Genomic DNA, 26,280 nt, shown 5'->3' on the forward strand with positions numbered 1-26,280 from the left:
TGTGTGGCTGAGTCCCCTTCTCTGTTCCACCTGAAACTATCACAACATTGTCAATCATCTATACCTCAATACACAATAAAAAGGTTTTTTTTAAGATGGATTAGGCAAGTTCTCTGCCCTAAATAACTTGATGAAATAAGAAGCAAATAAAAAGAAAGAAAGAAATGTAGTATTTCTCAGCTCCTGTTTACCTGTCAGAATTTAAAAGAAGTATGAACATGAAGGTGTTTTTGATCATTTGTGGGTTCCTTTCTGTTGTAGTAGTGATGGAAGAGAGAGAACTTCCTGCTAGAAATCCCTAGAAGTTTCCCACAAACTTTTCCTAGAAAAAGTATCATTTCAGCCTACCATAGAGGAGTGACTTGATTTTGATAAGAAGGGAAAAAATACATAAAAGTAGGATTCTTCACACAAGAAATAGACAAAATAGAGTCTTGGTAGAAGAAATACACTGGTAAGATGTGAACACCTTTAAGTCAATTCTGATTTGCTGCTGCAATGAGTGCATTTACCAAAGTTATAGTGTAGGTTAAAAAATAAGAGATCAAATTAAGCCAACCTATTTACCTAATTTGGGTTTTTGATTTGTATCTCTATTTGTGTGTGTGTATGTGTTTTATCACATTATGTTCACCTACTTCTAATTTATGTGATTTTGCTGTGATACTGGGAGGGATTGGGGGCAGGAGGAGAAGGGGACGACAGAGGATGAGATGGCTGGATGGCATGACCAACTCAATGGACGGGAGTTTGAGTGAACTCCGGCAGTTGGTGATGGACAGGGAGGCCTGGCGTGCTGTGGTTCATGGGGTCGCAAAGAGTCGGACACAACTGAGCAACTGAACTGAACTGAAATCTTTATAGGTTGCCTTAAATGCAGTTTGAAACAAACTAGACTATCCATTCCACTATATGCTTAGGAATGACTTTGGTGATCTAGGGCCCTGGATCTTAGATTCTGTCTACTACTTTTGTCAGACAAAGAAGAACTCTAAAATTCCCTTTTATCCTGGTACAAAGTCCTGGGTCAGGAATTCCTGTATCAAGGCCAGAGTTTGGGGATGAAGTGAAGCGAAAGTCTCTCAGTCGTGTCAAACTCTTTGCAACCCATGGATTGTGGCCTGCCAGGCTCCTCTGTCCATGGAGTTCTCCAGGCCAGAATACTGGAGTGGGTAACTGTTCCCTTCTCCAGGGAATCTTCCCAACCCAGGTATCAAACCCAGGTCTCCCGCATTGCAGGTGGATTTTCTATCATCTGAGCCACCAGGGAAACCGGAGAATACTGGACTGGGTAGTCTATCCCTTCTCCAACAGATCTTTCCAACCCAGGAATCGAACTATTGTCTCCTGCATTGCAGGCAGATTCTTTACCAGCTGAACTACCAGATAACACTGATTTGGGGATAAATAAGCAAATACAAAAAAAGGAAGAAAAAGGTAGGAAACCGTGTTTTGAAATAAATGTTGTTCTGTAGAGTATAATGAATATTTCAATGGCTCATAAAAAGTGGGAGTGAGTCATTGGTGATAGCAAGGATTCTTTTAAAAGTTCAGTTCAAGTAAGATAAGCACAACACACAAGCCTCTAGTAGCTGATTTCCTAATCCACTCTAGACTCTACCCACCAGCTCAGTGAAATATCTGGCTGACTACAGACCTAGACACTTTTCTATTTCTCTATGTGCTATATCTGCATGTGAATACACACAAACAAATAATTAAACATCAAGCAAATATCAATAGGATTAGTCTGGCATGTTGGAACAAATCTTGATAAATCCGCCTCAGTAACAATACTCGAACTCCAGGTCTATGAGAGGAATACAAATTCAGCCTATTGAAGTACTGTCGTGCAAGGAGAGAGATTTTAATAAAACTGCTTCGTCAGTTCCTATTACTCAGGGACTAAAGCTATTGAGCTGTGGAACTGAGGCCAAAAATGGGGATTTGGAAATGCAAATTAGAGATAAGACGGTAATAAATGTCTCTTATTCAGTCACACACTATCCCTGATGCCAAAAGCTATTTTAAAGATGATTCTTAATAGTTCTGTGAAAATGGAAGCATACATACCCAAAATGGACATCTCTGGCACAGTGGCATGATAGGGTCCGTTGAGAAACTCTGGGGCATTGTCGTTGATGTCTTGGACTTTAATAATAAATTCAGACGGAGGTTCAAGAGGCTTATTCGTCTCCCAGTCCACTGCCTGAGCGGTCAGGGTGTACTCAGCTTTTTCCTCTCGGTCAAGTCTTTTTATAGCATGGATATCTCCTGTTACGTCATTGATTTGAAAGATAGTCCCAGCTCCATCGCCTGACAGGATGTATTTGATTTTTTTGCTCCCAGGATCCAGGTCTGTGTGTAGCTAAAATGAAAGGGGACATTGGTTAGTGAGGTGGCAATTTGCAAAGTATGTTTTAAATACCTCCTGTTTCAATATAACATTGTTTCTTTCTACAGTGATTATAACTTCATCAATTTCTGCCAACAGTAGCTGCACAGAGAGTCTGTGCAACTGTCTGTATATCAAGTACAGTATATGAGAGTCAAACAAATATGTTTGAATGCCTTTAAAAAATACTCTGGCCCGTTCAGTATAAATTGATATACATTTACAATGATAAAAAAAATTGAGCAGAAAACACTAAAGTATATGTGTTCCTTCAATTTATTCATATATTTACTTGCTTAGTATTAACTGATGTGCAATTAGAATGATAAAAAGATTGATAAGAATATATAAAAATGTATGCATTCTTTTCAATTTGTTAATAAATTTAAAGTTATTATTATTATTAGTTATTTTTATGGGCTACTATCTGTGTGCCAAAAACTGTGTGAATCACTTCTCATGTACTAATTCTTCTCATTTTTCCAAAAGTCATTGAATTAGAATATTTCATATGAAACACAAGAAAAGGGAAGTTTGAGAAGGTATATTGTAACATCTCTACAGTTTCTACTTGATAGAAACAAGTGCAGCCGGCCTAAAGTTCAACTCAGCTCTGGCTGCTCTATTCATAACGCTGACATAATTCTAACAATCTGATGGATATTAAGACCTTATGTTTGTGTAAGTTATTTTTTCCCCTTTGATTTGTATAATTCTTCTAGTCCAGGAAAATTATTCCCATTTTACAAAGATGACTGAGACCAGATTATGGGAGCACATTTTCCAGAAATGGGACTTCTTTGAGAAATAAAAACTTTGCAGCAGGAATTCAGATCCATCTTCAATCATGGCAATAAATATTTATTGAACACCTACTCTGCCTAAAACATTTTGGTATGTACTGGGGAAAACAGAATCCCAAAATTTCATAGTTTATTCTCAGGAGGGAAACAAAAGTGTTCTGATATATGGAGCTTTTTCTTTATACTATATAGACTCCTATTAAAAAATAAAATAAAACAAGAATATATATTTTTAATTCACATTTTTAAAAGGAAAATTCATTGGGTTATAGTTGTAAAATATTCCTTAAATGCACATATTTTCAGATAAACACAATTATTTAAATGCAAATATAATTAGTTATTGGGCTTCCCTGGTGGCTCAGATGGTAAAGAATCTGCTGCAATGCAGGAGATCTGGGTTCGATCCCTGGGTTGGGAAGGCCCCTGGAGGAGGGCACAGCAACCCACTCCAGTGTTCTTGCCTGGAGAATCCCCGTGATCAGAGGAGCCTGGCGGTCTACAGTCCATGGAGGTACAGAGTCGGACATGACTGAGCAACTGACTTATGTGGGGAAAGAGGAGAGGCTGAGACGAGCACACACATAACCCCAACACAAAAGATCTGGCAAGCGCCATAAGAATTGTTTATGGCGTGCATAGTTCGTTCTTGCATCATGAGATTTTTAAATACCTGTTCCTTAAAATATATATATGTATATATTGAAGAAAAAAAGTCTTGTGCAAAGAAACTCCTAGAAACTCAAAAGCCATTGTGTTCTCTTGGGATCACTTTTGATTCATAACAGATTTTATCACTTTCTTTGCCAATTTAAATTGTATTTAGCTCCTCAATAAATGAAAAGAAAAGATTATACAAAAGACATAAAACAGCAACAATGCGTCCAAATGCATCTAGATCGCCTATTTTACTTCTGAATATTTTTAAAAGTTAAAACATTAGATTACATCAAATATTTATTGAACCTCAAATTGTATCCATTTCATTTATTGTACTAAACTTATTAACAAGAGGAAATATTGAAATGCCACTTCATCTTAATGAATGTGGGAATATAATTCATTAATGTGATATTAATCCAAATTTATGATCATTTTAATTTATGTGCATTTTAATATTCTATTAGCATTTTTATTAAAAAAGAAAAATTTGAATAAAGTATGATTCATGGATGTTCCCATTCATATACATGCATTCCTGAGACTCAGAATGTATTGACATGTGTCACTCTTGCCCATCACAGTTTTGCTATCAAAAATTAAGTCATTCAACATACTGTTATTATTTATGTTAGAGCTTATTCGTGCCATATTTTCCATACATTTATCAATGGCCTCTGATTAGTAAATCCTATCATATTCTTAGATTTTGATGGTCCTTTCCTTTGTATTTAGAAATAACTGAGGGAGAAGGGAACAGCATAGGTTTTGAAAAAACAATAAGCTAAGCAAGACTCAGATCTCGCTAACTACGTGAACTGAAGAAATTAACACATTTATTTGAGCTTCAGTTACTTTGCCTCTAATATGGAGATAAGATACCTATTTTGCAGAATTGGTTTTATAATCTGAGATGATCTATTTGAAAAACAGAAAAATTAAATATTAACTGTATAATAACTGAAGCTGTTTCTACTTCATAACATCCTCAACTATATACAACTATCTGAAAACACTATAATAAAGCCTATCTGCAAGCTGAGTGAAAAGTTCCCAAAATTCCATCCTGAAAAAATGGAGAAAAAAGCTCTTAGCAAACACTGTGTACTTCCTCTTTCTTCTGGAAAATTATTTTTAGCAAATCTCAGCAAAATCCAGAGCCCTCATGATCTTAAAAGGCAGAGTATTGTGTTTCCATATTCATTTCTTTCATCCAGTTATTAATATTGACACACACATACACACACTTGAACATGGCTCATTGAAGTAATCAACTTAACATTACAAATAAAGACCTGTGGGTGTGTAAGAATAGCAATTTACAGGGAGCAAATGTTCATAAGACTCCACATCTGGTCCTGAGAAATCAGAATACTTGCTAATAAGCTGCTGCTCTCTTGGTTGGTCTTCATGTGTCTGTTTAAACCTGTTCACTTCAATGTATCAAGACTGTTCTGTCAACCCACCCCAGGACCTTCTCTGTGAGATCATGATGCCAAAGACATCCCAAATTCTCACACATCATGCATCATCTGGAAGTGTGAGGACCATCTCTCCTAAGGGCTGCTTCTGCTAATTATACCGGGATAAGGGCCACATGCAAATTGGCTGCAGTGGTAAGATGTTGGCCTGGCTGTGGTACAAAGACCTCATCCATTCATTGGTTAATTATGCACCAAACATGATTACAAGCAACGCAGACATGGTCTCTGCCCTCAAAGACCCACAGCTTTGTGGGAGATAACACAAACAGAAAATATTTGTTATTGTTACTGTTACTATTACTGTCACACGCACTGATTACTTATTATCTGGTAAACATCTTGCATCTACATATGTAATCTATTCTCACAGCCAACCAGAGACCATTCCTGCATTTCAACAATGAAATGACTGAAATTCAGAGGTTTTTAGGGAACTTTTCCATAGAATTTACTATCAGCAAGTGGAAATCTTAACAACATAAGATTTAAAGTAAATTTCCTGGATTCAAATACATGCCCCAAGGCTCTGATACAGAAAGAAAGCTGGGGTGGTGGGGGGAGGTGGCGACGGAGTGCATATGTTAAATTTATTTAACTCACAAAATAGAGTGTGGGGAACAGCAAAGGCCACTACAAAAAAGTAATGATTTGGGTTTCCCTGGTGTTTCGATGATAAAGAATCCACCTGCCAGTGCGGGAGTCATGGGTTCACACGCTGCTGAGCAACTAGCCTGGCATCCTAATAGTTTTGTTTCAGTAAATCACAGTGGTAGGCAGGCACCCGTTAGCAAAAGTCTTAAAAGCAAAGGGAAAGAGGAAGTCAGAGGAAAACTTAGACCTCAATTCACAAAGCTACCTCAAATTGGGATTCCAAGTTCAGCCCCATACCCATGATCTGTGTCACCTACAACCAGATGAACCCCTGTGGTCACTCCCTACAGCCTTGGCGAGGAGCACCGAGTGTCGGGTATACAGTGAGCAATCCTGGTCATTCATTGGTCATTCATGTTGCGTCTTCCATTTCAGGGATCATAACAGGACCACAACATAATTGAGCTGAATTGTGAGCATCAATGTAATTACACCCTCACTATCTTTCATATATTTGCATAATATCCCCTAATTACAAGTTTAAAACTTTAAAAGCCATGGGAGGAAACATTTGCATTTCCACTTTCCTTTGCATTCCCACTGCCTAGTAAGGTGGCTGTCATGCTCTTGGGGCTCAGAAAGTGTTTGCGGAGTAAGGTAAAGGAAGGGAAGGGAAGGAAAGAACACTGTCTCATTTTATTTTCAAAATAGTAATTTAAAGAAGAGTGAAGAAATTTAGAAATGTGAGGTCTAGTGAGCTGAAACCTTATCTACTCTAAACATAAAACCCTGAGTTCCCTCAATTCTGCATTCAATTTTAGCAGAACTCCTGAGACATAGCAGAGGGAACATCAAGGGAAGGACGAGTGGATGGATGACAGTGGATGAATAACAGAAAACAGAGGAAAGTGCCTGATATTCAATAGCACTGCCCTCAGAATAAGAGCCCCTCCCACCCTATTCTTCAGTGTCACCCATCTCTCTTTTTTAAATTAGATACATACTTTTTTATTTAAAATAAAATACTGCATTCATTTTTAAAATTTAAGTGTGCAGTGAGATTAGTCAAAACTAATACAAGCATTGGCTAATCCCTGTTTAATTACACTACGGACAGTTTGTACTTCACTCTTCTAAATTTCTATATTGAGCCTATATTGTCCTTACAATAAGAGAAGAAAGCAGCTAAACTAATCTAACATCTAGTGATTTCAGCCAACTTATTATGAAAGGCTAAACTACTTTGAATTTATGGCACTTTCTGATTATTGAGGCTAGAAGAAAAATATCTTTTTGCTTTTCTAAATGTTCAATTTATTTCTGAATTTAAAATTAGTAAATTTACCCTTAAAGATCAGATGACCAGAGATAGTTCTGTGGCTGTCAAATTATAAAAGTACAAACTACTTTTCCACCTTCTTCTTCAGAATTCTTGAGGACACTGAAGTACTTCTAGTATCAATACAGTAGAGCCAAAAAAAAGATAAAGTCTCCTCTGAGTGCCTATCTTAATACCAAAGAATGACTTAATTACCGTGCTTGCCAACCTCTTCCTGGAGAGTGAGTGATGTAGAATAGGACTCAGTGAACTATGGGGGAAATCAGCTCCTCATGTGAACATCTGTAGCTCTGACGTTGGAACTTACTTTGAAGTTCCACTCAATCCAAAAGGAAATCCCAGGAGAGTTCCTCAAATTTCCTGTCTTCCTCTAGAGTTACTGGGAGAGCATCAGCATCTTTAGAACCCAAAGGGGTTAACAATGATCACTACAACACGAATCTCTCTCACTTACTGATTCCTGGTTTTCATCAATCTATTCTCCCTTGGAGAGAACAGCAAGCTTAGCACACTTAAATAAAGTCACATCTTACACTGTGTTCTCAGTATCTAGTAGGTGCCTGTCAGGGAGACACAGGTACTTCGGGCTAACGATCTATATCAGTTACGAATGGATGGATAATCTAATTCTTAAATGGTAACCAATTAATATCAAAGGTGGGACCAGAAACATAACAGAGTATAAATTTTTGACCAAAATGATAAAGAATGCAGGACTTCACTCTAAATCAGGTACACATTTAGGCTGCTAGGGGAGTGAAAGGGCAGGTAAGGAGAAAGAGTAAATTGATACAGGAAAACAATACATTCCTGTTTCTGAACTGCTCCCCCACCAGAAGGACCAGAAGTTTGACTTGAAGTCTACTTATTTTAACCTGTAGTTCAGTCTTCTTGCACACAATAGAACATCTCACAAAAGATGCTGACCCAACATGAAACGGTCCATTCAAGAATGAGTTTGCTTTCATCATTGTATTCAAGTAGAACTAGGCAACCGCGGGTTCCTGATGCTTTGAAAGTGAAAGTGAAGTTGGTCAGTTGTGTCCGACTCTTTGCGACCCTATGGACTGTAGCCTGTCATGCTCCTCCATCCATGGGATTTTCCAGACAAAAGTAGTGGAGTGGGTTGCCATTTCCTTCTCCAGAGGATCTTCCTGACCCAGGATAGAGCTAAATTAATCATAATACGACGGTGGGAGATGGAGTAGGAGGAGTGAGATTGGACCACATCGCTTGTAAGATGCCTTTATATGCTGAAATGTTACAACACTTTAGTAAATCTAAATAATTATTTCATCCAGTCATGCCACTTTATATTCCATTTACTTTATTGAAGTATGGTTGATTTTCAATGTGGGGTTAATTTCTGCTGTATATCAAAGGGACTCATATAGATAGACTGATATGCTTTTTTCATATTCTATTTCATTATGGTTTATCACAGGATATTGGATACAATTCCCTGTGCTATACAGCAGGACCTTACTGTTTACACATTCTATATATAACACTTTTCCTCGCTAAGCCCAAACTCCCAATCCTTCCCTCCCTTGCTCCCCCACCCACCCCCACACCGGCAACCACAAATCTGTTCTCTATTTCTGAGTCACATCATTCTTAACAATTTGCAGAAACAAATTATACAACTACAGCTCAGTAATAGACATAAGAACACCTCAGCATGTTAGTAAGATTGAGTTGGGAATATGCACTTACGCATGTGATCATACACTCTGAAGAAATAATTCAGTGAAATAATAACAGTCCTTCATTCTCATACAAACCAAATTACCCTGAAATTTGTCTTACACGGTGAAAGAATGAAGAAGACACAATCACCGATTAAAAGACTAGAACAGAGCATCTTACAATGCAGGTGACCTTCTACGTTGACAAAAAAGTTCTGATGTTTTACAGGAGACAAATGTGTAGCATCCTGATATCTCAGATCTGCGGTCTTTGCACTCTGCGTTAGCTGCTGGTATGAGTGCTGAATACCTTAACCTGGCCAAGGGGAGCAATGCCCAGAGAAATAGAAAATTGGAAGCAAGTCTGAGTAAACTGCTGCTTCTGGCTGCAGGAATCCAAAATTATCACCAGAATTAGGAATGCAATACTTGTGCTACTGTTTAAGATAGTAAGTGCCACAAAGACAGGGCATCGAGGTATGTTATTCAACAATCTTCTCAACAACAAGCATAATAGCTGGTACATAGCAGATGCTCAGTAAAGTCTAATGGCTGTTGTGTCTGTATAGGATCTATCATAACGGCCTGCACCTTGTCAGTGACTTTACAAGGATGAGAGAAACAGGTTCTGTAAATATATGGATTTTCTCAAGTTCACATAATTAACAAATAACAGAACCAGATGTAACTCAGTAAATCAGATTTCAGAGCCTATACATTTTGGCATCTTTCCAGAGAAACCCCCAGGACTGCATATCTAGTTAGCCTGGGGGTTTCCTAGTTCACTGTATGAGAAGGAGATGGGCTGGAGCAGACTCCCTACTCTGTCCCTAAATGGCAATAGGCATTTTTTAAAGACATTTATAAGCCATGTGCATGAAGCCATAAGTACAGTTTGTCCTATAAAAGCTTGAAATAGAGTAGAGACAGAAATAGAAAGGCAGTATGCTCAACTAATAGGAATGCAAACAGAGAATATTGACAAGAAGAGGCTGGCAGGCTGTTTACCAAGAGACTTTGCAAGCCAACACTTATGACCTTGGCAAATTTGCTACTTTCTTCAGTCTGGACCACAGCTTTATGGGTTTGGAAACATGACATGTAAGTTTACAGAAAATCCAATCTCTCTTAGCCAGACTCCAATAAAGAAAGTTCCCAAGTCCAATTTTTTTTTAAGGGAATGTTTTGATGATAAACAGCATTTCAACTATCTGAGCGATCATGATAAGCAAAATTTCTCCTAATATAAAGACCCACACACAAGTGAAGCCAAATTATCCTTGTTGATAGGATTCAGAGAAAGGAGATGGATCCATTCCATAATGATGTCATAGGAAAAATAACATAAGTGTGCCTATCCTACCAAAATGATCTTAAACATGCTCTGAGGATGCTTAAGTTCTGTATTCTCAGATTTCTTTTTCTTTTCTTTAAGTACTGAGATCAAGACTCCAGTATTTAAGCAACTATAGGGGCATAAAGGAGAAGGAAATTGCAACCCACCCCAGTACTTTGCCTGGAAAATCCCATGGATGGAGGAGCCAGGTAGGATGCAGTCCATGGGGTCTCGAAAAGTCGGACACGACTGAGCGATTTCACTTTCACTTTTCACTTTCATGCATTGGAGTAGGAAATGGCAACCCACTCCAGTGTTCTTGCCTGGAGAATCCCAGGGGTGGGGGAGCCTGGTGGGCTGCCGTCTATGGGGTCACACAGAGTCGACACGACTGAAGTGACTTAGCAGCAGCAGCCAGTGTTCTTGCCTGGAGAATCCCAGGGACGGCGGAGCCTGGTGGGCTGCCGTCTATGGGGTCACACAGAGTTGGACACGACTGAAGTGACTTAGTAGGGGCATAAAAGACACTGAACTCCTTTCATTTGGACATATCACTGGAAGGACTGATGCTAAAGCTGAAGTTCCAATACTTTGGCCACCTGATGCGAGAAGCTGACTCACTGAAAAAGACCCTGATGCTGGGAAAGAGTGAGGGTGTGAGAATAGGGCAACAGAGGATGAGATGGTTGCATGGCATCACTGACTCAATACACACGTTTGAACAAATTCCAGGAGATGGTGAAGGACAGCGAAGCCTGGCATCATGCTGCAGTCCGTGGAGTCACAAGGAGTTGGACACAACTTAGCAACTGAACAATAATACTTTCTTATCGTATGGATGTTGATAACATACTGGCTAATATATTAAATCCTACAGGGTTGGAAGTCAATACGTTTCTTTAAGGCAATCAAAGATTTATAAAGTAGTAATTGATATTATGGGAACCAGAATGAACGCCTGATAAGAAATAGAACAAACAGGAAAACACTGAGGGATTTGCTTAATCTCCCCAGAATTCGGTGTCCTTGTTTGTAAAGTATTTTTTAATAACAGTTTTAACAACCTATCATTACAAAACCTAAAGGGTTTTTGTAATGCTTAAAATATGCCAATAGATAATCGGTAAAGCACATTATCTTCTAGGAACTAAAACATTCAAACAAAACTGCATATAGGGTGGATTCTTGTGGAGACTGAATCTTGGAATTACAATGATAGATTCTGCCAAAACTGGAACTTCTTTCCAAGAAAAATACACCTAAAAAATATATTGTGGGTCAGAATTCGACATGCAGCATTACTTTGTAGTAAATACAAGAATGTTACTTCTTGACTAAAATGCTGTTTGTACAAAGTAGCTTAAACTCTTACATCGGACATTCTTATATTGGGAATATAATCACATATTTGGTACTTACTGTTTAGGAAGTACAGACAGTAGATTTATTTGGAAGCTTTTACTCTTTTTTCAGCTTTAGTGATGTGTATTTCACAAATAAAACTGTAAGGTGTTTAAAGTGTACTTCATTTTTATTTCTTGTTATTCAAAAACTGTAAGCCTAGAAGTAAAAGGGGGTGGTCAATGTGCATTGTGTCATTGAATAAATGCTTGTGTGTGCCAGAGTGTGGGTGAATAATAATTGTGGATCTATTACTAAAAGAAATTTAGGTGAAAGGATCAAGCACATTAAATTCTATGAATCAACACATGAATGAACAAATGGACATATTGTTGAGTAGGTGGGTGGAAGGACCACAGGGTTTCTCACTAAAAAGACTCATTTGGGAAAACATAATAAATTTTTTCTCTCAAAGTCCTATTCCTTGTCTTATACTCAAGCAGACATAGTACTTGGGAGCTCAACTATAAATTATAAGAGATTCTTATACAAAGATCCTTGGAGCATGTTTAGTTTTCAACTCAATCATCACTCTCCACAAATCTCTTAAAAATTTTTCTATCTCTCTTTCTATATATATATATAGGTAGATAGATGAATAGGACAGATGTCGATATGAGAGAGGGAAATTTTGTTCAGAATAAATAGACAATGTGATAATATACAATGTAAGCAAGGTGAATAGGACTAAAAGGAGACAACTAAGATTATTAGCCAAACAAAAGAAGTAGATTTTAAATAGATATGGACATTTAAAACATATATTAAGGATATTGTTAATATTCAAAGATCAATTTAGATTGAAACCTTCAGTTCAATTCAGTTCAGTTGTTCAGTCATGTCCGACTTTTTGTGACCCCATGGACTGCAGCATGCTAGGCTTCGCTGCCCATCACCAACTCCCAGAGTTTACTCAAACTCATGTCCATTGAGTCGGTGATGCCATCCAAGCATCTCATTCTCTGTCATCCCCTTTTCCTCCTGCCTTCAAACTTTCCCAGCATCAGGGTCTTTTTTTTGGCAGGGGGGGGGGACTGACAATTCGTTTCATATATGATATTATACAGGTTTCAATGCCATTCTCCCAAATCATCACACCCTCTCCCTCTCCCACAGAGTCCAAAAGACTGAGTCAGTTCTTTGCATCAGGTGGCCAAAGTATTGGAGTTTCAGCTTCAGCATCAGTCCTTCCAATGAATATTCAGGACTGATTTCCTTTAGGATGGACTGGTTGGACCTCCTTGCAGTCCATGGGATTCTCAAGAGTCTTCTCCAACAACACAGTTCAAAAGCATCAATTCTTCGGCGCTCAGCTTTCTTCACATGCCAACTCTCACATCCATACATGGATACTGGAAAAACCTTAGCTTTGACTAGACAGACCTTTGCTGGCAAAGTAATGTCTCTACTTTTTAATATGCTGCCTAGGTTGGTCATAACTTTCCTTCCAAGGAGCAAGCGTCTTTTAATTTCATGGCTGCAGTCATCATCTGCAGTAATTTTGGAGCCCAGAAAAATAAAGTCTGACACTCTTTCCCCATCTATTTGCCATGAAGTGATGAGACCAGTATAACCTTCCGTTATACTGTGGAAAAAGGAGAAAACATTTAAGAAGGTTGTGTCAGTGTCCTTTATGTTTGAAAAGACCTTGATTAACCAGAGTCCCAATAGGAGTTGAAAATATGAGACAAATTTCTGATGTGGTAATCACAATTACTTGCTAAACAGGATGCATTTTGTTATCCAAAAACTGACAAGATCACAGTGGGAAAGAACACAGTGGATAACCAAATGACAGTCATCTATTCTCTCTGAAATTCTCTCTTTATAAAGGGACTGTGAGGTAATCAAAATGCCATGAACTTGGAAGAATGTTGAAGTTAAAGTTAAAAGTGAAATAACATAAACCCGGGATTTAGTTTGGGCTATAGAATAGGATGTGACCCTGGCAAATCATTTTTTTATGTGATCAAAAAGCCTGATAAGTGTTGTCCAGTGGTTAAGACTTCATGCTTCCCATGCAGGGGCCCCTGGTTCAATCCCTGGTCGGGGAACTAAGATCCCACAGGCCATGTGGCATGGCCAAAGAAATCCACAAACCCAAAATTTAAAGCCTGACAATAACTTAGCTGTGTTACCCACTCCTACCCCTTGAACACTGTAAACTGTCTCATTCACAACCTCAATAAGAAAGAAGAGGGTCATGACCAAAGCACAGATTAAACAGAAATATGCAAGTTTGACAACTCAATGGGTAGATGAATTATTGATTATTCATCAATGGATTATTGATGTGTGGGTGGAAAAATGGACAAATGTGGTGATAAAAAATTAAGAGGAAGAAGAAGGGCCGTTAAATGGTTTTGTTGGAGAATGGATAGGTGCACAAAGAAATAGATAAGAGGATGGCTAACTAAATAGATTCACAAACACCCTTCCTTTTTGAAAAATGACAATCAGAAAACCTGATTTGAATTAAAACTAGTAGATATGATTTCAGACAAATCACTTTAAATGTCCCTATTTTAGTTTCTTTTTATTAAAATGATACCAACAAAGCCATTGGCACCATTATAAAAACATTTACCTGACTGTTTTAAGGATAGTATGTATGTAAAAGTTGTTCTTAATTATTTTAACTCTACTCCCCCAAGTTTCATTCCTATAGTATCCCTATAGTGATGGGATGGGGGCTTCCCTGGTGGCTCAGTTGGTAAAGAATCTGCCTGCAATGCAGAAGACTGTCTGCAATGCAAAAGATCCATGTTCCATCCCTGAGTTGGGGAGATCCCCAGGAGAAGGAAATGGCAACCTACTCCAGTGTTCTTGCTTGGGAAATCTCGACAGAGGAGCCTGGAGGGCTATATAGTCCATGGGGTTGCAAAAGTCGGATAGGACTTTGCAACTAACGACCATAATGATGTGGAAATGGAACCTAATATACCATCACTTATGGAATTAGATGCTAATATAGCCTTCAGTGCTATAAATACGTGTGTGTTTAAGACTGAGTGTGTGTGTGTGTGTGTGGGTACGTATGTGTCTGTCCACTCCATCTCCATTCTGTCAATGAAGCTTAGAAGTTAGCTGAAAAAATCCCTAATAGCAACAACAACCTGAAAACTAAAAACGCCCTTACTTTTCACACTATAAATAGATCTGTTGCAAATCCATAAATCCCCTGCAATAATAATGATATTATTAGTATTTTTTATGAAAATGAAGTTTTTTCATTCTTAAACAAAAACAAATAATTCTTTCAGGTCCTCTGTTGGAAGGTCAATAGTTTCTTCTTCAAAATTAATATGTTGAAGTTCTAACCCCCAGTACTTCAGAATGTGACAATATCATATATATATATAGATAGATAGATAGATATAGATATAGGTTTCCATTTCCTTCTCCAGGGGATCTTCCCAACGCAGGGATCAAACCTGGGTCTCCTGCATTGCAGGCAGCATGTAGATTCATACACACTCATATATATGCATATATAATACATATATATCATATATATAAAATAACTGAGTCACTGTGCTATACACCTGAAAATAACATATGTTAAATCACCATACTTCAATAAAAATTTAAATAGAAAAGCATGTGATCATATCTGGTGATAGAGCCATTAAAGAGTATGTTTAAGTTAAAATGAGATCATTAAGATGGGTCTTAATTCAATCTGACTGTGTCCTTATAAGAAGAGGAAGCTTAGACACACAGAGAGATACCAGGGACACAGGCGCACAGAGGAAAGACCATATGGAGGAGGTATGGGAAAGGGTAGCCGGAAGGCAGTTGTCTGCAAGCCAAAGAGACAGAGATCTAGGGAGACACCCAACCTGCTGACACCTGGACTTTTGGCCTCCAGAGCTGTGAGAAAATAAACTTCTGTTGCTTTAAGCTACTCTGTCTTCTGCATGTTATTATGCCAGCTCCAGCAAACTAACATATCCTCCCAAATCACACCAGCTACTTATCAATGAATACCTTACTCATACAAAATGGTGGCTGCAATTTACAATGATTATACTGATATGTTACAATTCTAAGTGCTGTAGACTGATAAATAGCCCCCCAAAGATATCCATGTCCTCACTACTAGAACCTATAAATATGTTACCTTACCTGTCAAAAGGGCCTTTATGTATGTGATTAATTTAAGGACCCTGAAATGGGTAGATTATTCTGGGTTATCCAGGTGTGCCCAATCTAAATATATGTATCCTTTAAGAAATTTCTTCTGTCTGTGGTCAGAGGGAGATATGATTGCAGAATAATGGTCAGAGAGATTTAAGTCTGCTCACTGTGAAGATGTAAGAAAGGGCCGAAAACCAAGAAATGAGTAGCCTCTAGACTGAAACGTTTAAAAAGAAATAACAGATTCTCCCTGGAGGCTCCAGAAAAGAACACATGCAGATGCCTTATCTTAGCCTGGAGAGACCTATGTTGATTTCTGACCTACATAATTATAAGATAATACATCCATGTCATGTTAAGCCACTATGTCTGTGGTAATTTGTCACAGCAACCACAGAAAACTCATGTAATACTTCCAATCAGTACAATTATAGAATTGTTGAAATGCTGCTAAGTTTATATATCAGTTATCTAGTGTCTGTGGGTAAACCTTGTACCCTTTCTAACTGTACCTTCCTTCACTTATAAAATAAAAAGTATAAAATGACTTCTCAGACGTTGTATAGCTCAAAGAGCCTGTGCTTATTTAGACACGTCCCTCCATTCTGCATAGCTGCTTTACTTCCTCAGTATTCTGTCATGGATGATCCCTCAGAAAATACATGGTTACCCCAGATACCCAGGCACGGGTAGCTGCCACATTCTTTACTTATTCAGTCATTTTTCTAAGACCATGAGCTTCCTTATACTAGATATGCTTATTTTCTTCTTTTTTTTTTTAATTGGAGTATAATTGCTTTACAATGTTGCAATAGTTTCTACTGTACAACAAAGTGAATCAGCTATATGTATGATTATATTCCCTCCCTTTTGAACCTCCTTCCAACCTCCCCACCAATCCTACCCTCTAAGTCATCAGAGAGCACCAAGCTGAGCTCCCTGTGCTACACAACAGCTTCTCACTAGTAATCTACATTACACACGGCAGTGTATATAATTCAGTGCTACTCTCTCATTTCCTCCCCGCGCCTGCCCGTTTTTCCCCTGCTGTGTCCACAAGCCTGTTTTCTACATCTGCATCTCTATTCCTGCCCGGCAAAATAGGTTCATCTGTACCATTTTTCTAGAATCCATATATATGCATTAATATACATTTGTTTTTCTTTCTCTGACTTCACTCTGTCTGACGGACTCTAGGTCTATCTTATTTTCTATAAGTACCACAACAACCCTATGAGTGGCATATTCAACTCCTCAGTTTACTAAGAATCTAAGGATAGAATTTTAAATAATTGCTCAGTATCACATGTAGAAAGGGATGAAGAATGGATAGAAATCCAAGTCTATCTGCTTCTCAAGTTCATGTTCATTTTATTATTTTAGCACTGTGTGCCAGAACCAAACATGGATGAAGAAAAATAGAAGTACCTGTAACCAAAGGTACTGTTCACAAAAGTATAACCTGTTTAGTGAATTTTTTTTAATATACATTTCATCTATCACTCTTTGCTTAATAGGAACCTTGTGAGAATTGAAGCCAAAGTGAGAGTTGTAATCCCTGTGGCACACAGGAGGAAACCGAGTCCTATATCTAATGACCTCTGGCAACCTGTGACACCCAATTAACCTCAGGGTCCTAGGTAGCCAAACTCCCCAGTGGGGAGGAGCCTAATGAGAGAAACCTCCCTGGGGCAAGGGAGGAGGAGAGGCCGGAAAGGAGAAAGCTTGCCCTTGCCAGAAGAAAAAAGCTTTGGAGAAATATAGCAAGCCTAGCAGGTGGAGGTGGGGAGTTAAGAGACAACTATGTCAAGCTAGAAAATTATTAGATACACTTTGCAAATCACAATCTACTAATAAGAAAGTATTAGTCGTTCAGTCGTGTCCAAGTGTTTACAACCCCATGGACTGTCGCCTACCAGGCTTCTCTGTCCACAGAATTCTCCAGGCAAGAATACTGGAGTGGGTTGCCATTTCCTTCTCCCTGGGATCGTCCCAGCCCAGAGATTGAACCTGTGGCTCCAGCTGCATCTTCTGCATTGCCGGTAGATTCTTTACCGCTGAGCCACCAGAAACCTTTCCCCATGGTAACATCTTAAGTGTTCTCATATAGAATTAAATATCAGGCCAAATTTGCCTGCTCATGATCCACAGGAACTTGGAACATTTAATAACGAGTTTCTTTTCCACCCCTGACTTCTCCCACTCTACTGAAAGTTGCTGAAAATAATAATCTTCCTAGGCATCATCAGTGTGTGCTCATGTGAAGGTTAAAAGACATCATACTCAAAAATTGCACTCATAAATATACAGGATCTTGGTGATTGATGGAGCAATACAATCAAGATAAATGAATATTAGTCTCCGTGAGAAGGAAAAAAAAAGTTATAAACACTTAAAAAAATCTTCTTATCCAGGCATGTAGTCGTCTTTAGTTGCTGCAAGTCAAACTAAAATTCAACCTTCTATTTTTAACATCTCTGCCTGTTTTGGCAAAGAAACAATTTAAAATAAAGAGCTGTTAGTCGTCTTGAGGAGGATTATTCATAAGACACTCTTAATATACAATTTCCATAAAGTCGCTAATTGTTCCCTACTTTAAAATTCATCCTTCTGAAAATGAGATGCATTCGGTAATGTAAATATCAGCCAGGCACAGGATACTGCTCGGCGTTAGCATCCACATTATTATTCAGTCATAATTAATACACTTCTAAAATAAAGTGTTGACAGCACTCTTATTCAAATATATAGCATATGTTTATAGTCTCACACATTGAGGTGCACACATAATTACAATATACGTGTGAGAGAAATCACAGAGGCAGTCCAAAGAGCTGCGTGCTTTACACTAATTGAAAACTGCCACTGTCCAATTAAAGCCTGAGAGACCATGAGGTGGCAACACTGTCAAACGCCTATCAGATACAGCCAGACATTAAATAATAAGACAAAATGTAAGAAAAAGAATAAAGGAGCTTTTTGTTGTTTAAATAGAACATCCAGAAGCGAACAGAATTCAGAATACTCAGTGTTCTTCATTATCCTAGTCCAGACTCGATCTCAACAGAAAAATGCATGATTGTCAGCAATAGTGAGTAACTGAAAATTAAAATGTTCAGCTTCTACCAGACCAAGCCACCATTTGGAGGAGGATACTTATGCCTATTGCTTTAAACTCAACATTAAAAGAAATAAGATCTTGGCATTGAGTAGTCCCATCATAGCAAATACAAGGAAAAAATGCAAACAGTGACAGATTTTATTTTCTTGCACTCCAAAACCACTGTGGATGGTGACTGCAACCATGAAATTAAAAGATGCTTACTCTTTGGAAGAAAAGCTATGACAAACCTAGACGGCACATTAGAAGGCAGAGACATCATTCGGCTGACAAAGTTCTGTATAGTCAAAGCTATGGTTTTTCCATTCATGATGTATGGATGTGAGAGTTGGACCATAAAGACGGCTGAGTGCTGAAGAACTGATGCTTTTGAACTATGGTGTTGGAGAAGACTCTTGAGAGTCCCTTGGACAGCCGGGAGATCAAATCAGTTAATCCAAAAGGAAATCAACCCTGAGTATTCATTGGAAGGACTGATGCTGAAGCTGAAGATATGATACTTTGGCCACCTGATATGAAGAGCCAACTCATTGTAAAAGCCCCTGATGCTGGGAAAGATTGAGGGCAGGTGGAGAAGGGTGTGACAGAGAATGAGATATTTGGATGGCATCACTGACTCAATGGACATGAGTTTGAGCAAACCTCAGGAGATTGTGAAGGACAGAGAAGCCTGGTGTACTGCAGTCCATGGGGTTGCAAAGTCAGGCACAACTTAGCAATTGAACAATAGCTTATGGCTACTTGTTTGTTGGTTTTAGTCAAATAAAGGAAAAAAACATCCTATTACATTACTTTGGTGCTATTTTTACTTTTTTTCCATTTGAGCTCATTAGGAAATAATTAATGCATGATGTGTAATTATAGAGGAATCACCACACATATATTTCAAAGCCTCATACAATATGAATTTTAAGAGGATTTTAAAGCAGGGTCATTTTCTGCAAAAGCGCAATATACTATTCCTTAGAGGATGTGTGCATCATCAAATGTTAACATCAAGATTCACAGTAAATAACTGTCTCTTCCATAAATAATTTGACTTCTGATGTGTTCGGAAGTGGGAGCAAAAAAGCAAAACAAAATCTCTAACATTATTTCAAAGATGACTCTCACCATGGTCAGATCAGGAGATGGAAGGATAAGTTAAATGAGTGAGAGAGAGACGGAGGAGGAAGAAACCTGGAAATATGTAGAACCTACTATGGACTATGCACAGTACTAATTGACTAACACGCAGTATGTCATCCTCACACCCAAGAGTTTCTATTACTCTCATCTTATAGGTTGAAAATCTAAGACACAAAGCAGTTAAATAAACTGCTCCAGGATACACAAGCTAATAAGCAGCAGCACCATGGAGTTTTGTCATGGATTAAAAGGAATGTGTGCTTGTGTTTGTGTAAACATATTGGTTTACAATTATCTTTCCCTTCATTACAAATAAATAATCATTCTATTTTTTTTTCTTCTGAATTCCGCTGTTGCCTCTTTGGAAAATAAAATCTATGGGAAGAAGGAAAATGAATAACCTCTTATTGAACGCTGATCCTTTGGCAGATTATTTAAACCACAAGACAACAAATAGGAGAGGAGATATTTGAACCCAAGTATGTCTGATAGCAGCCCATTAATTTCGAATACCTCACATCCCTTTCCAAAGGCTTCTATTTATAGATGGTTTTGCTTCCTCTCTTTGTAACACCTTCCAAATTAACACCTTGATCTATGTCCTTGTTAGCTATTGCTTCTAAAGGGTCAACTCTTGAATTCACCAAACAGATGAAAACCATTAGGTGGTAGAAGGACTTTTTTACGTCCTTAGGTTTCTGTGACACCTGACAGATGGAGCATATGCCCACAAATGACCCAGCATTTAAACAATTGTTGGCTATGCAACAGGAATCACCAGGACACACTTTGCTTATTCACTAGGAAGAACTGTTAAAGGATTCATAATTTGGATTCAATGGGTCCCATTATTTCTTTTGTGAGCCTACAGAAGTCTCATTAATAGTAACAGCAATTATATGTAGACACACACTGGAGACTGGAATCTAGGTTGTGCTGCGTTAATGGTGAGGTTTGGGAGGGAAAAAATGGCTGCAAAAGGTCTCATTTAAGATGTTATGCACTTTTTATTTCATGTGGCTAATTATTGCCATTGAACTCTGCCACTGATACCTTTTAGGACAATTTCAAGGATAAAGAGGAGAAAACGACAGGCATTGCATGAGCCATCCCCTGTGGTCTGAGTGCTTAGCCTCGCCATGTAATTCAACACCATGGCATAGTACAAAGGAAGTGGGTTTTGAAGTCACTGAGTCCTCCACCACGACACTGGCTTTGTGGTTTAAACATCAGCGTGACTTGAAACAGATCATTTTACTTTTCTTGCCTTCAGTTTCATGGGGGTTGTTTGTTGTTACGTGCTTTGTCTTTGCCATGTTGCATTTGGGATCTTAGTTCCCCAACCAGAAATCGAACCCACACCCCATGCACTGGAAGCCCGGAGGCCTAACCACTGGATGGCCAGGTTCAGTTTCTCCGTCACCATAGACATAAGAATGGAGTCAGTGTGAGATTTACATTAAGTAGAAATATGTCTGTTAACTGGCAATAGGTGTGCAAAGTGTAGGTTTAGGTCTTGATTCACCAAATACGATTTTGTTTCTACTGGTATATATCTGTCATTAAACACATGCATACATAAATGTCAAATCATAGATACTGTATATATATATAAACATATGGCACAACTCTGTGCCAGGGACAGAATCTGCAACGATGCCTCCAGAGATGGAGCACGAGGGACCATGTGGCTGAACATTGCCCACAGCATAATGCTGATCCTCAAATGTACCAGCTTTAAATGTTTCTATGGAAGGCATTGTTTGACAAGAGGTTTGCTGCTGCTGCTGCTAAGTCACTTCAGTCGTGTCCGACTCTGTGTGACCCCATAGGTGGCAGCCACCAGGCTCCCCCGTCCCTGGGATTCTCCAGGCAAGAACACTGGAGTGGGTTGCCATTTCCTTCTCCAGTGCATGAAAGTGAAAAGTCAAAGTGAAGTCGCTCAGTCGTGTCCGACTCTTCCAGACCCCATGGACTGCATCCTACCTGGCTCCTCCATCCATGGGACTTTCCAGGCAAGAGTACTGGAGTGGGGTGCCATTGCCTTCTCCAGAAAAGAGGGTTAGGCTATGTAAAAATATTTGAGGGACTTCCCTGGTGGTACAGTGGATAAGAATCTGCCTACCAATGAAGGGGACATGGGTTCAATCCCTAGTCTGGTAAGATTCCACGTGCTGTGAGGCAACTAAGCCCCTGTGCCACAGCTATTGAGCCTTTATCCCTAAAGCCTGTGCTCTGCAACAAGAGAAGCCACCTCGATGAGAAGCCCATGCACAACAACAAAGACAAAGCACAGCCAAAAATAAAGCTTTTAAAAAAATTAAAAATATTTGAAAATCACATGGATTGACCTAGAGATTGTAATACTGAGTAAAGGAAGTCAGAAAGAGAAAGATAAATATCATATGGTATTGCTTATATGTGCAATCTAAAAAATGATACAAATTAACTTATTAACAAAACAGAAACAGGGTCACAGATGTAGAAATCAAACAGTCACCAGGAAGGAGAGTGGAGTGGGGGGAGGGATAAATTGGGAGACTGGGATTGACAAATACACACTGCTGCTGCTGCTGCTAAGTCGCTTCAGTCGTGTCCGACTCTGTGTGATCCCATAGACGGCAGCCCACCAGGCTCCCCCGTCCCTGGGATTCTCCAGGCAAGAACACTGGAGTGGGTTGCCATTTCCTTCTCCAGTGCATGAAAGTGAAAAGTGAAAGTGAAGTCGCTCAGTCGAGTCTTGAGTCTGACTCTAAGCGACCCCATGGATTGCAGCCTACCAGGCTCTTCCGTCCATGGGATTTTCCAGGCAACAGTACTGGAGTGGGGTGCCATTGCCTATATATAAAATGTGTGTGTGTTTGTGTGTGCTCAGTTGCTCAGTCGTGTCCGACTTTCTGGCACCCCATGAACTGTAGCCCTCCAGGTTCCTCTGTCCATGGAATTCTCCAGGCAAGAATACTGGAGTGGGTTGCCATTTTCTTCTCCAATATATAAAATATATAACTAATAAGGACCTACTGTACAGCAAACTCTTCCTAATACTCCATAATGACCTATATGAGAAAAGAATTTCAAAAAGAGTGAATATATGTACATGTATAACTGATACGCTTTGCTCTACACCTGAAACTAACACAGCATTGTAAATCAACTATACTCTAATAATTAAATTTTAAAAAATAAAAATATTTGAAAATCACTGTTCTGAATATTCTAAGACCTATGACTAAGCTACACAGGAATACTTGAGAGCTCCAACTGCAATCTCATTTGTACGATGAGTCCTTCTCTTCAGTCGAGTTAGTAGAGTTAGTTCCACTGAATTGCACTTTACATGCAATAGTTGCACTTTTGTGACCTACATTAAGGAATGATAGAAATTAAGAGCCCTGTGAAATACCTCACGGTGATATTACAGCGCCAGAGTCGAAGATGCTGCTCATTACCCTGCCTAGAGCACTGCAGGGAGAGAACGTGTAGGTGAAAGTAACTAAGACACTAACAACATTTCTTGAGATGTGTTAGTTTATTTTATCCCCTGGATATCCTTCTTTGTACTAGTAATGAGCTTTTACAATCACGATGGACATTAGGTACACTGAGAGCCAACATGTTGGCCCCAGCAATAACAAATGTGTAGAAATTCCATTCCACAATTGTGTGTATTAACTAAATTAACTGTGCCCTTTCGCTCCTGTTTGTTTTCCATTTTCACTGCTTTGTTCTCAACTATTACCAGTTTACAGAGTCCTGCCAATGTTTTCACGTTATGTTGTGGTTTTATTCTTAAAAATATGTATCTTCAGGACTTCCTTGGTGGGAAGAAAATGCCTTCCCATGCAGGGGATGTAGGCTCAATCCCTGGTTGGGGAAGTAATTAAGATCCGTGTCATAGGGCAGCTAAGCCCATGCACAGCAACAAAAGACACCTCAGGATGCAAAGAAGATCCTGTGTGCTGATCAGCCAAATAAATAAATATTAAAAAAAAAAAACACTCCCAGCATTTAAAAAAAATACATATATTCCTCTGTGGTAAGGTTTAATGTGCTGAGATAAATATAGTAAACTTAACATTTGAGATATTCAAATTCAGGCCCACCATATGCATATGCTAATTGCACATTACAAATGTTCTATTTATAATTCTACCTCTTTCATCATGAAATCTGGTTCACTCTAAAATTGATAAAAAAGCTTCTGCTTACTATGACTCTTAAGTGTTCTGAGTAACTGCATCTATTGTCCGCCCGCACCTCTCCTCCATTATTTCCTGTTATCTCTTGTCCAATTCTAATGGAGACCAAGACTGCACATTTAGCCAACGAATAGCCTCATCCCCTGATTCCAACAGTGACCCCTATCTTAAGGAATCTAGTCAGTAAGAAAGGCTTAACATCCTTTTATATGAGCACATGGAAATAGCACTGTATTTTAGAGACCCTATGAAAGTTAGGGATATAAAGGCTTTTTGAAGGGGTTCAAGACACAGGTGCTGTTGAACAAGCCGAACTATTCTTCCCTGTCTATATTCTAATATGCCAACATATTTGGAGCTACAATGGCCTCTGGTAAATTTTAAAAAGCACATAGAAGCAAAACAGTTTGTTGAACTATAGACACTAGATAGCTGTTTTATAGAGGCTACAGGTTTTCTGTTTGTTTAGAGTTTTACCTGTTGTCAGGTACTGTACTATCTACTTTCTATGTATAAACTCATACAAGCATTTGAAGCCTTGATTTTCTAATGTGTGCAGTGGGGCTAAAGATACATCCCCAGTTGCCTTGATACCAACCCAGTTACTCTGACTCCAAAACTTCTGCTCTTAACTATGTGACCATAACAAAAATTTTCTGAGCTTGCTAATTTCACTCTCAACTATCTTACTAGGAGTTGGTTGTTCATCCATTCTTGAGAGAAATCTTAGTGTACTGAGATTGCTCGTAAAGATTCTATTAATAATAAGTCCACAAATGGACTTATTACCAAGACCTTCTTCTTTAATGAGAAGGAAATCAGTTAATCAATCAATAGGTTGACACATACAAAATCTACATCAATGACATGACTTAGCCAAAGGGCAAAAGGTGAATCATAGGTCAGTTTAATATCTGCAAAGTCATTTTCTCTATGGCTCTGCTCCATAAAAAACACATGCCAAGGATAGTATTTAAACAGAAGGGTGATCATTACTCATTCTGTAATCACATTAGCAATGACAAATGATTGCTTAAAAACAACTGCTTACTTAAATTTGTGTTATTCAGAACTAAGAGCAAAGAGAACTGTTTAAAGTAGTGGAGGGGGGAAGTATGGATAGTGAAAGTAAGAATCATATTAATGTGAAGTAATTGCCCAGGAGATTCCTGTATAAACTAGCTGGTGCTGTTGCTGCTGCTGCTGCTGCTGCTAAGTCGCTTCAGTGATGTCCAACTCTGTGCGACCCCAGAGACGGCAGCCCACCAGGCTCCGCCGTCCCTGGGATTCTCCAGGCAAGAACACTGGTGTGGGTTGCCATTTCCTTCTCTAATGCATGAAAGTGAAAAGTGAAAGTGAAGTTGCTCAGTAAGTGTCCGACTCTTCGTGACACCATGGACTGCAGCCTACCAGGCTCCTCCATCCATGGGATTTTCCAGGCAAAAGTACTGGAGTGGGTTGCCATTGCCTTCTCCGATAAACTGGCTAACATTAGAGAAATACATACACATACATATGTACACAGGTACACATGTATTTTTACCGAGAAATATAATTTTATTATATTTAAATGCATATAATCCTCAAATGCAAGTTAACTGTTGCTGAGACACACCTCAATTTGAGAAAAGGAAGAAAATTCTTCATAATTAGCACATTAAGTCACTAACCTTTGCTTATACTACAATTAGGTTGCTTGTTAGTCAACATAGCTTTGAAAAGGGTTGGAGACTTATTTCTTTCATGCCAAAAGGAATGTAAGTTTACAACCCTGCATTGGCCTTTGGAGTTCTGGATTCATCACTCACAAACCTTAGGAGACACTTGCTTTCAGCTAAGAATGTGCATTAAGAACCTTGTGGACCTTCTATTCCATAAAAATAAACCATAAACTCTTTTCCTGATCCTGGTAAAAATCATGTCCAGACTTAAAATAAAAACTCAGGTAAGAATTTGTACTATATCGTTCCTTTCTCCACAGACCATTAAGGATAT

General features: G+C 38.7%; 1 protein-coding gene across 2 annotated transcripts in view; it reads right to left on the reverse strand.

Annotated features, from left to right (window-relative positions):
• The window catches only part of CDH8 (cadherin 8), a 409,345-nt gene that overhangs the window by 268,247 nt on the left and 114,818 nt on the right, over positions 1-26,280 (reverse strand). For both annotated transcript variants that reach the window (XM_024978266.2, NM_001035339.1), the window contains 1 exon segment: positions 2,074-2,368. In XM_024978266.2, the coding sequence (XP_024834034.1) occupies positions 2,074-2,368 (295 nt within the window).

This window comes from Bos taurus, chromosome 18 (assembly GCF_002263795.3).
Source record: "Bos taurus isolate L1 Dominette 01449 registration number 42190680 breed Hereford chromosome 18, ARS-UCD2.0, whole genome shotgun sequence".
Taxonomy (NCBI): domain Eukaryota; kingdom Metazoa; phylum Chordata; class Mammalia; order Artiodactyla; family Bovidae; genus Bos; species Bos taurus.